This window comes from Diospyros lotus, chromosome 11 (assembly GCF_014633365.1).
Source record: "Diospyros lotus cultivar Yz01 chromosome 11, ASM1463336v1, whole genome shotgun sequence".
NCBI lineage: Eukaryota > Viridiplantae > Streptophyta > Magnoliopsida > Ericales > Ebenaceae > Diospyros > Diospyros lotus.
Genome location: NC_068348.1, coordinates 940,994 through 953,253, shown reverse-complemented (window position 1 = coordinate 953,253; position 12,260 = coordinate 940,994). Strand labels below are relative to the sequence as shown.

Below are 12,260 nucleotides of genomic sequence, written 5' to 3'. Positions count from 1 at the left end.
ATCTCTTGGCATGAAACTCCTAGCGTGGACTCGTCGATTGTGGTACCTAGCAATGCACCGATTATACACAGCTTGTCGAATTCGCACCAGGTCTCGGAGCTCATCCATCAGATCCAAGTTGTACCTTAGCCCTTGCTCGCTCACTTCAAGATCGAAATGCTCCACTCGGTAGCTAGTCACCCCAATCTTGACAGAGATAAGAGCCTCCGAGCCATAGCACAATGTGAAAAGGGCATTCTCCTGTAGCCGTTCGGGGAGTGGTTCGATAGGACCATAGTATGCTGGGGAGCTCATCTACCCATCGGCCATCTACCTTCTCAACCCGAGCTCGGAGTCCTTGTAGAATGGTCCTGTTTGTTAGCTCCACCTGCCCATTAACTTGAGGATGGGCCACCGAGGTAAAATGCTGCTTAATCCCCAACTCGCGACACCATTCTTGCACCGATCGATCCTCGAATCGGGTGCCGTTATCCGTTATTATCACATTTGGAATATCGAACTAGCAGATGACGGATTTCCAAAGAAATTATTTTACCCTCTGGCTAGTAATAGTTGCCACAAGCTCGGCCTTCACCCACTTAGTAAAGTAGTTGATGGGTGTTATCAAGTACTTATTTTGTCTAGCCGCCAGCAAAAAGGGTCCGAGGATATCGACCCCGACCTGGTGAATAGGCAAGGCGAAGCCAGGTGGGTAAGTTCAACTACCGGGGTGTGAACTAGGTTGGAAGTTCTTTGGCATCTCTCACAAGTTCGGACAAACTGCACAACATCGCTCATCATTGTTAGCCAGTAGTACCATTGCCGAAGTGCTTTTTGGGAAAGAGACTGAGCTCCAATCTGACTGTCGCAAATCCCCTCGTAGATCTCCCTTAAGATATAGTCAGCCTCGACGAGCCCAACACACCTCAGCAGCGGCTGGGTGAAGGATTTCTTATAGAGGTCTAGCTTAACCAGTAGAAACTTGGTGGCCTGACACTTGAGCTTCCGGTTCTCTTGTTCCTCCTCTAGTAGCCATCATTTGTTTAGATGTGCTACGATGGGTGTAATATCCCATATTACATGGTATTGGAAAATAAAGAAATTTTAGTGATTTTAAAGGACCTCGGGTGGTCTAGGGAGGCCAAAAGTTGATTTTGAGTAATTAATTAATAAAATTTACTGAATCGATGATAAGGAGTGTCTCAGAACTTGGATGTCTAGGGAAGAGGGCATGAGATTGGTGAGGGTCTCGAGATGAGGTTAATGACGCTGGAAACAGTCCGATTGAGAATAATTTTTGAAATAAATTATATATAAATCCGAATGAGTGTCAGTACCAAATGATAGTAGGGGATTTCTGGAAAGTTGAGGGGACTCTAGGGGTCGTCCGATTTTGCGAGTAAGACAATCCTGAAGTATTTTTGGGTGGAATAAAGGTCTCGTGCAGGCGCAGAAACTAAAATCGATATTCCCGAATAAATGTCAGTAATTAATTTTTGTTAAATCAAGATTTTGGGTGGCTTGATGATAATTGAATTAAGGTTTGAAGGTCCAAGTGTATTTCATAAATTCGTAAGTGAGATTAAGGTGATTCTTAAATGGGATTAATGAGAGTAATGAGGGTTTATTTTGTAATATATAAATATATATATAGGTGTGTGCGTGTGCGTGAGCTTCTAGGAAGCTTCCCCTCTGAAATTTGAAATGGAACAGAGAGTGGGAAAGGGAGAGAGAAAGAGAGCTCGTGGGAGCTTGGCAAAGCATGGAGAGATTGAGAGAGTGAGAGATGATTGCGAGAGGTGGTCGTGGCCGGAGGCGTTGCAGCGAAGGAGCCGGAGCGGCTATGGCGGTCGCGGATGGAGGCAGCGACGGTGGCTTGAAGAAGCCGCAGCCATGGCCGCGGTGCTGGAGCTCGGGGCGACGATGGAAGCATTGATGGCCGGCAGCGGTGGCCAGCCAATGGTGGACGAAGGTGGCTAGTCGCAATGGCCAGCGGCGAAAATGGCTGAGGCGAGCAAGGCAAGCAGTGCGTGCGCGGGGGGAAGCCAATCACGCTGGCGGCGGCTGACCGGCGTTGGTGTGGCAGTTGGTGGAGGCAGGTAGTGCGAAATGGGCAGCAACGGTTACCGGCAGGGGCGACGGTGGCCAGCCTTGGCCGTGCGCGGGCGCTGTGCACAGACAGCCATAGGAAGAAGAAGGCGTGCATGAAGGAGGATGAGGAAGAAGGAGAAGAAAAGAAGGGAAAAAAGAAAAATGAAAAAAGAGAAATAAAAATAAATATAGAAAATTTGGAAAATAAGAAAATGTCATGGTCTACTCTTGGATTTTTTTGCTAGTACAGGATGTTCGAGAGAATGTCCATTCAAGATGAATACAGATACTCAAAATTGCTAATGAAATTGCTTTTCTGAATTTGTTAACTAATAATAGGAGCCAAAATAAATTATACATTCATTACATCATTATTTAGGGGTTACGGCCCATACATTTTCAAAATGAAAGGCATCAAAATTTTAAATAAAAAAATGGAACCCTCTAATAAGACCATCAAATTGCACCCATGGATCTTTGAGGCCAGGACATCTTTATACACATCTAACCAAAATTCGCCCCAACATCTATCATTCACTTCCCTGGAATGACAAAATAAATATAGTGAGTCTCAAGACTCAGCAAGTATATAACAAATGGAAGTATCCACAGAACGATACATGAAGACATGAATAACTCACAACTAGAGAAAAGTATTACTCGACATTTGAACACCTATTGGGTTCATGCCTTCTAGATTAGACAACAACATCTTCAACGAACACAATTTCTTATGCTCTATCAAAACCCATATTTCAAAGTGAACCATAAGAATCGACAAGTATATATATATAACAACGAACACAAGAATGAAAGGATGGATAGAAAAAAAATAGAGTATGCTCGACTTCTCAATACAACACAATGTAAATCCATCATTCAATTCTCATTAATAATACAATTCCATAAGCAAACATATATTACAACCAATGGAGCAATAACGTTAAGGCATGGATAAATCAAAGTGGAATAGACCCGACTTCCCAAGTACAAGTAGCATTTCCTATTAGTTCCCATCGTTTAAATCATTCCCATGCCATCGTCATTATGCATTTTATGCACCGTTTTATTTTTAATAAAGACATAGATCTCAATACATCGCATTGGCTCACACAGCCTTCCATATACATGGATCACATTGGCTCTCAAGCCCTTTATGCACATGCATAAATGCATATATATATATATATATATATAATCAATTTGCCACTTAGTGGCTAGAGCATTGCCTATCGGGCTATATGGCCATCTCACCTGTATCAGGCGCTCTTTAGGATATTCATTTTTCATCCCGCGGTACTTAGCCACCGCGCAAAATAATATATGCGCAAATAATAATGCCATGCAGTACTCATGAGATCTCACATAAATATAAAACATATGCTCTATTATAGAAACGTACACATTATGAACATCATGCACATTTAAACATTTCAATAACATATTCACTCATGAGCCCATTCATGCACATATGCATATCTTCAATCACATCCTTTTATGACAACTCCATTTTTTTTTAAGGGAAATTATTCATCTAGAGTTATCAATGCATCCCCCATGAGACTCCATAGACATACCAACCAAGGATATTTCTTAACAACCTCCCAATCGATTATTATTATACCTCCTCATGTAAGTCAATTATATTTTTATCTCATGAATCTCATGTATTTACATATATATATATATATATATCTTAAAACACATCTTATCATTTTAGAAGGTTGAGTGATATCAAAAGAAGCATTTAAAAATAATTTACTTTAACACTTTTACTTGATTTGGACTAAGAAAAGCTTTAATCAACTCAAATCATATCCAAAATATATAATATTATATATTAAATTGAAACCCTCAAAGTCTAATTTATGACGTTTCAAACAGATTACAATTTCGAGTTCTACATCAAAAGTTATGACCGAAACAGCAAGACATGCGCAGAGTAGTTAAGTTGTAGCCGAGTCAACTTGATGAAAATCCGAGTTAACTCGCCCGAAACAGAGTTGACTTGACCTCCTGGACGACTCGACTTAGCCGAGAACGAACAAAAAAGGCCAAAAAACCACCAAAAGCACTCAAAACAAACACTAATCACCCCAAAACTCTCATTCTAACTTCCTAACCCACAATGCCATTCCATGAAAGAGAAATAAGATGAAATATACCCCATGGAGACTTCCAAAGAGACTCGAAATCATCTTAAACTAAGAAATTAATACACAACCAAAGGAGAGAAACCATTATACCAAGAATGATTTCAACACAATGGAAAAGACAACATCTTGCATCAAATGAAAAAATAGAGAAAATAAACTTGCACAAAATAGGATTTAAAGTGCAAGTAGAACTTGCCTTAGGGATGCTTGCACTAAAAGAAGAAAACATCTAGCTGCAACCTTTTACTTCAATCCTCAATCCAAGAATAATGGAAGAAGAAGAAGAAAAATGAAGAAAGAAGGAAGAAGAAGAAGTTGCTCGGGAATGCAAGAAGAGAGAACAATGAGAAGAAAAATCAAGGGGGCAAGGAAAAGCAAGGAGGATGGCCTTGCCGTCCACCCCCACTTGCCCCCAACAACCCATCCATCTCTCTCTCTCTTTTTCCCATTTTACCCTCACTTACAACACACACAACCCACAATATCTAAACCCATTTTTGCCTTTTGCCATTTTTCTTATTTCCTTCTTATTTTCTTTATATCATCATTTATGAATTTTCACCATCACCCTTAGCTTTTTCTCTCTTTCAATATATTCATGAAACCTAAAATGGTCATTTTCTTTCTTTTTCATTTCTTTCACATTTTCTTTATCCCATTCAGTTGTGAAATACCCACATTATCCTTACCTCTTTTTCACACACAACATAAACATAAACCCTCTTTAAACTTTTCATTTACCATTTCAACTTTTATTAAATAAATACACAACTTTATATACATGGGTCCAAGGCCCATTTCATTAGCCCAACTCAAAGGGCCTTAACATATCCTTAAACCCAATCGACTTCACAACATTACAACCATTAAAATATACAAAATCTCTTCTTGGGCTCAACCCAAGTTTCCAAAGGCCAATCCATTAATCTAAACACATCACATATGAGCAAAACCCATTTATGCCATTCTATTTTAATTTAAAACATAATTTTTACCAATGAGCTCAAGCCCAACCCATCAACTAAATACACAACACATTACTATATGGCTTAGGCCCAAATAAGCAACCCAAACCAATTAGGCCCACACACCTTGACTTGTCAACATTTCTAGACCCTTGACTTATCTACTACACTTAATCTCCCATTGACTTTTCAACTTTACTTTTCTTTAATCATTTCACATAATTTTCATGAATTAACATTTCAAAAATTTGCAATTTTATAAACACATAAAATATTTTGGCCCATTTAATTTGAACAATGCCCAAAACACATCACACATAATAAAATCACATTTCTCGTAAAATCCTAGACCAATTAACAGGTCGTTACAGGAAAAATGGAGAAAAATTCCAGAAAATTGGGAAAAAGTTTTGAAAATTATTTGACATTCATGGAGCATACCGGAAACTCAAAAATGGAGATTTGGGAACGAATTAGTAGCCAAAAAGGCAACGCCAATGTAGGCGGTTGGCCAAATTTCTCCTCTAGAATGACTGAGGTAAATTTATTTAATTCTCTTCGAGTTAATAGCATTATGTGGAATAATGTGAATTGTGAAGTGTTGGTTGGAATAAACTCTAGGTCGGGGTTGTCTGAAAATCTATTGATGGATGGTTTTGCAGTGTATGGCGAAGTTGAGAGCATTGGTTAATGTCTGATGTTAATGGAGTTGGGTTTTTTGTGGTTGCATCTAGGGTCAACCAGGGAGGTTGTGGTCCTAGAAGAGTTTAAGGCTCAAGCTAGAGTTCGTGCCGAGGCAGAGATGAAGTTCGAACCAGGAAAGGGATGACCCCAAGTGGTGGGGTTTTGCTTGCATTTGTAAGTACTTATTTATGAATTGTTTGAAGTGGTCACATTTGCATGATATGTGTTCTAGTGTACCTATGGCCATATAGAGGACTAGTGTTGCGGGAATGGTCAATGCCTTAATCTATGGAGATTATAAGGGTATGGAAGACTACCCATTTGCATTACATGCTCTTTCATTCTTCATTTACTTATGCATTGCACCCTTATTGAATTTTTATGACTCATGAGGTTTTACCTCATGTTGTAAATAACACTATAACACTATTTTTAACAAAAAAAAAAAAAGATTCTAGACTACATTTTAATTTAGATCTTTGAAATGGAGTGTGTTTGATGCATTGACATATTCTTTTAATTTTGAATTTTATGTTTTTTTTTATGATTTTTGATATTTCATGAATTGTTTTAATTTTGTTAGACATGTATTAATTCTTGAACTTCACTTATTATGTTTTTTACATTTTTCAAATTGTTAAGCTATAATTTGGATGATTTAAGCTACATAGTAGTTTAATTATGGTTCAAGACACAATCAAAGCATAGTTGAGAATTTGATTTAGAAAACATTTCCCCAGCTACCCAAACCAACATATCCCCCTTCTATTCAGCTTCAATTATGGTTCATCTAGTGAAATCAATTCTTCATGTATTATTTTTTATCAATTACCTAACATATCCCCCTTCTATTCAGCTTAAATTCGATCTGCAAGCTAACTCCTAAAATATTTCATTTTGAATGTATGTTTTGCTTTCTTAAAGAGGGTAGTTTTTCAAATATGAAAACTTGGTCGGGCTTGAGTAACAACACTACATTATGGTGGTTCAGAAAGTACCAATCTATCATATTATTGACTTAAAAAGCTTTAGCATACATTAAAAACATGGCAATCAGAGAGCACAAAACCCAAGTTTAGAGCTTTAGCATACATTAAAAAGATGGCAATCTGAGAACACAAAACCCAAGCATCTTTATCACTAATTCACAAGTACATGCAAACGAAGGGAAAATGATACATTGGCGTCAAATTGAAACTACACAAACATGCAAGTACCCGAAATAAAGAGGAAAAAATCTCATCAACCAAACAGATCAATTGCTTCAAGTTCTGGAAAACAATATGGTGATTCATGGATGCTAGGAGATTCCTCAATATGAAGACTCCTTCCATCCACCATGGTTTTCCTCTTCCGTAGTCAACTCCTGAATAGGTAACTGACTGCACTCTCACCCTGCAATTAAAACACAATAAAAACAAATCATAATAAAACTTTTATATTTTTTTTTATTTTAGTGAGAGGTTTATACTCGCCAGTGTACGAGTGCAGTTGTAGTCCAAATTTAAATTTATATTTTCTGGATGAATCCAGGTCGTCCACTGAGAGATTTATTTATGGCAAAAGAAAAAGAATGTCACACACACGCACACGCATTTGGACAAATTGACAACAAGATTTTTTATGGTTTTGTTTTTAGACAACAGATACTAGAAAATAAAGTAAGGCAAAAATTGAAATAAACATTAAACGTAAAAATATGAATTTGAATAGTGCTTGAGTTAAGACAATTTCAGTACCAACCCGTTGATTCCCAAATTTTAGCATATAAGATTAGCAACATTAATTTAATTTCAGATATGAGGGTTTGTTATTAAATGCAATTAGAGATGATGATAGTTCTAGGTTAAGCAATCCCCATACATGATATGCGGGATTCTAATTTAAGCAACTACCATAAATCCAATTACAATTAATATACAAAACAACTAAATTAATCATCCGGGTTTGGATATGATAGCGTTTCCAGTTCTAGTAACTCTCATACATGGCATGAAAGCTCTAAGTTAGGCTTACGCTCCAATCCAAACCTAGTGATTTTTTAATAATTAATACACACTCATACTGAAATTTAAATTAATGTTACTTATTTAAAACGCAGCTTTCTTTGGGAATCATTGGCATTGGACACTGTCCTTGCCTTAACCCAAGATTAGATTTAACTACTCATTTTTATTTGAAAGTTAATTGACAGAAATTTAAATGACGTAATTTAAATAACAGAATTTAAATGACAAGAAATTTAAAAGCATAAACTAACCGGCCATTTAGGCGGTGGATAATTAAATGACAAGAATTAAAATTGCAGAAATTTAAAGGCATAAACTAACCGGCCATTTAGGCGGTGAATAATTAAATGACAAGAATTAAAATTACAGAAATTTAAAGGCACAAATTAACCGGCCATTTAGGCGGTGAATAATAAAGTAATAATAAATGACATAAGAATTTAAAAGAAGAAAGAAAAAAAGTAAGATTATAAGAGAAAGTACTAAAGAAAATGAGAAAGAACAAGAACAATTCTCAAAGAGAGAATTATAAGGAAACAACTAAACTTTTATTCAAGAATAATAATCACCCTTACAAATGCAATCAAGTGAGCTATTTATAGGCCACAAGATGCAATACAAACCACACAATTTCAATTATTCAATTAGACATAATTATATCTAATGGGCACTCACACACTTAAAGTTAAATGGATTTTAGCTATAATACACACCTAATATTAAATGGATTTTAGCTAAAATACATACCTAATAAAGCACTCATAAAGTTAAATGGATTTTAGCTATAATATCCACCTAATAGTTAAATGGATTTTAGCTAAAAAACACATCTAATAAAGCTCTCACATAAAAAAATAAAAATAGATTTCTATAAATTGGTTTTTAATCTTCATTAGGATTAAAAATAATCCTTGGGCCTTCTCCAAATAATATTTTCCATGGGTTGCTCAAATTGGGCCTTAATTCTTCATGGACTTTAATTTTTCATGGGTTTGATTTCTTCATGGATTTGAATTCTTCATGGACTTGATTTCTCCATGGGTTTGATTTCTTCATGGACTTGAATTCTTCATGGACTTTAAGTCTTCATGGGCTTGAATTCTTCATGCCTAAAAAAAATAAAAATAATTTAATGTTATTAATAAATTATATATTATATATATGTATTACACATGGCACATATATATATTAGATTATATTATATATATATATATATTACATGCATGCATATAATGATATATATGTATTATATATAATTTTATATATTATTATTATTTACTTTAGAACTTCATTTCATTCATCTTTCAATTTAAATTTACATATAACCATAAAATATATATTAATATCTAATTTAAACCATATTTAAGATCGAAAGAAGGGTATAATTATAACAAAATTTTTACAAAATTAACCACTAATCAGTAACAGATCTAAGGTAAGCCATGTATACACACACAAACACACACTAAAATGTATAAAATGCTAATGAAGGGAATCAAACACATGCAAAGATTGATTCAAACTGAAGATCACATATTAGAAACTGACCTCAGGGGTGAAATTGAGCCCAACTCTAATTTCGCCACAATATTCTTCACTTTTAACCACATTGTATGATGTTGTAGGGATGCTTCCTTCTGTAAACACTGGCTCAAGTGGAATTCTGTAGGTACCATATTCAAGGAATGAGAAATTGCAGTTTACCAGCACTGCTAGGGAAGTCTCAAAAAACTTAAATTGATGTTATGCGTTGCATTTGGATACACAAGCACATAAATTATTTTCATTGCAGGTTGGGTTTTTTTTTTCTTTTTTTATAAATTAATTATGGGATCTGAAAGAAGTACACCTGTTTTGGTTTTGTTTGTGCAAGAACTATGTCGTGGAGGGTTTGTAGGCCTTTGTGCAAAAACTGTAGTACTGTTCGTATTGTGGGATTGTGGACGTGGGTTTGTTAAGATCGAATCACGCTAAATTTATGTATCATTTTTCTCCTAATTTTTGTGTGTGATCAGATCCTGCAAAAATAATGCAGAGGTTCAGTATGCAAACTAAATCTTCAAGACTCCAAGCTAACAAAACTGGTATCTCATTCTTATATCATGGTTTAGAGGAGCTGCAACTTCCAAAGCGCAGAATGGTTATTTAGTTAACTAGTAATTAATCGAACCAGTTTAAGATGCATAAATTAGTTCATTACAGAAGATACTCACATTGCCTTGCCCACAAAATCATCTTCTGAACCACCATCACTGTCCATAATTTTGATCGAAAGTTCTGAAGTGCCATCTGATAGGGTGAACAAAAAGATCTCATTCCATTCCGGCTCACACCCCTGTCCTGCATTTGCCATTTGTAAGGGTGAAACTCAATATTAGAAGAAACATGGGACTCGATACATTGGATCCCGTATTGCTCTGAATGAATTATATAGTTGTCGTACAAAGTTATATATAGAGAGAGTGTACAAGACATAAATATAAGCATATGTATAATTAAGAATTGAACTCAATAATATCATAAAGGGTGTTGAGTCCAATTCAATTTTGATCTGATATTAATCTTATCATTCCCCCGAAAATTATATTGAAAGCTCAAACTCATTAGGAACTTAACCTGATGCAACGCTGCTTTTTTGCTCTTGAGTCCGACAAGTGAGAATGACATAGGGATCCATATTAACTGCTCAATCATGACAGATGCCTCATAAGAAACTTGAAAGCATAGAAGCAAATTTTTCTAAGAAATAGCTGGTATTGAAATGCAAGAAAGCAATCCAAATAGAACCCTTCTAGCAAGCTGATCCCAAATTTCCACTCTGTTCTATTAGATATAGGTAAATGAATAAATAGTTTCCAGTTCTGTTCTGATCAACCCTTGTTTTTGCCCAGAAATTACTTGCCTGTTGTGTTGTTTCATAGCTACAGATCTATAATCCAATCTAGTAGTACTGAAGAAAAGAAGGAGCGAAAATTTCATGAAATACCTTCATAGCTCTTTGGATCAGATTCGAGGAACAATCGCAAACATAAGAAAAATTAGCATCTGGCAGCATGGAATTATTTCAGTTCAAATCCAAGATCAAGATCAAGTTGGTCAACTACCACTTCAAAGATGCAAATTCGGTAGCATGGAATTCAAACTGGCATTTGAAAATAGCGATCATGTCAGCCTAATTTAACAGAACAAAAGATGGTCTTCCTAGCAATTTCAAAACGCAGATTTATACATCAAAACATCAGCTGAGCTAAAAATAACGTTCAAGCTACATGTCCTTCGAATTCTTCCAGTTTCTCGGCAGCCAAACAGACTGCAATTGGAGAATCACTGAAACAACAAAGTCGATCATTCGATCGCCAGCGATCTGGATGACAAAAAGGCGAATTTCGAAGGATTCTTACAGAGAAAATCGGTGCTTTCCAGACCCTTGGCGCCGACCAGAAGCACTTCGAGCTTTCCCCGTGGCATTTTCCGGCCAAAAGAGAGAGAAAAAGTGGTAGATTCCTCGGAAGAAAACACTAGACCCCGGTTCAATTAAACTGAGACGAGTTATTTGCACCCCCTAGTTTGGGCCGGTCCGGATTGATCTGACCCGAGGTGACCTGACTTCCAAGCCGACAATAAAACTTAGGGAAATTCTATTCGCAGCGAACGTTTTACTCTTCGCAATTATTTTTTAATATATCTAAACTATCCTCAAATAAAAATTTAATTTTACCCTTATCTTCAATACTCAACCACCACCTGACATGCCGTCTTTCGCCGGTGAAATTCTGTAATTTCTTCTTCACCAATAGCTCATATCCCAAACAAATATATTTTCTCCTCAAATCTCTCATCCTTCTCATTTCAGACTCATTTTCAAACTCACACCCATACTAATCCATTTTCTCTCAAATCCATATCAGCGACTCATCCATTTATGATCGATTATGAATTACTACACTACAATATTGACAAAGAACTGGGAATAGTTTGAGAAAGAATAGAACAACTATTTAGAAAAAAAATATTACGCACATGTAAGTAATCTATAAATGTGTATTCATAAAATATGTGTTTGTGTTTGTAAGAGTGTAATATGTGTTGTGTTTATAAAATATGTGTTGTGTTGTGTTTATAACAACATGCTGTATTGAAAATGGAATCCGTTGGAAAATGGATTAAGAAGTGTTTGTGTTTATAACACTTCTTAATAATAGATTAAGTGGCGAGCCTTCCCGAACGTGGGAGTTGGGGGAATGCCAGCCTTCGAGGAAGGTTAAACTCCCCGAACGCCAACGTTCGGGACATCTAGCCTTCCCTGAACCCCGGCCTTCGGAAGTCTCCCCGACCCTAGCGTTCAGAAAAGTTGGGACTTCCCGAATGTTTCTGGA

General features: G+C 36.2%; 1 protein-coding gene across 2 annotated transcripts; it reads right to left on the bottom strand.

Annotated features, from left to right (window-relative positions):
• Positions 1–6,964: 6,964 nt before the first annotated feature.
• Positions 6,965–11,433, bottom strand: LOC127812866 (elicitor-responsive protein 3-like). Of its 2 annotated transcripts, none has more exons than XM_052353388.1 (5): positions 11,286–11,433; positions 10,501–10,566; positions 10,098–10,224; positions 9,433–9,547; positions 6,965–7,241 (listed from the first exon to the last, which is right to left on the bottom strand). In XM_052353388.1, the coding sequence occupies exons 1-5, from the start codon at positions 11,350–11,352 to the stop codon at positions 7,188–7,190; spliced, it is 429 nt and encodes a 142-aa protein (XP_052209348.1). In that variant the 5' UTR covers positions 11,353–11,433; the 3' UTR covers positions 6,965–7,187. The 2 variants fall into 2 exon arrangements, 1 of the variants encoding a protein (XP_052209348.1); XR_008025998.1 differs by lacking the exon at positions 6,965–7,241 and adding an exon at positions 9,734–9,902.
• Between the last annotated feature and the right edge of the window lie 827 nt (positions 11,434–12,260).

What these genes read in the sequence shown, in the direction of transcription:
- LOC127812866 (XM_052353388.1), bottom strand. Translation starts at nt 11,352, where the DNA reads ATGCCACGGGGAAAGCTCGAAGTGCTTCTGGTCGGCGCCAAGGGTCTG. An exon ending in AAAAAGCAGCGTTGCATCAG is followed by an intron (nt 10,225 to 10,500) that starts GTTAAGTTCCTA and finishes TGGCAAATGCAG; the next exon opens with GACAGGGGTGTGAGCCGGAA. An exon ending in GGCTCAATTTCACCCCTGAG is followed by an intron (nt 7,242 to 9,432) that starts GTCAGTTTCTAA and finishes TTACCTATTCAG; the next exon opens with GAGTTGACTACGGAAGAGGA.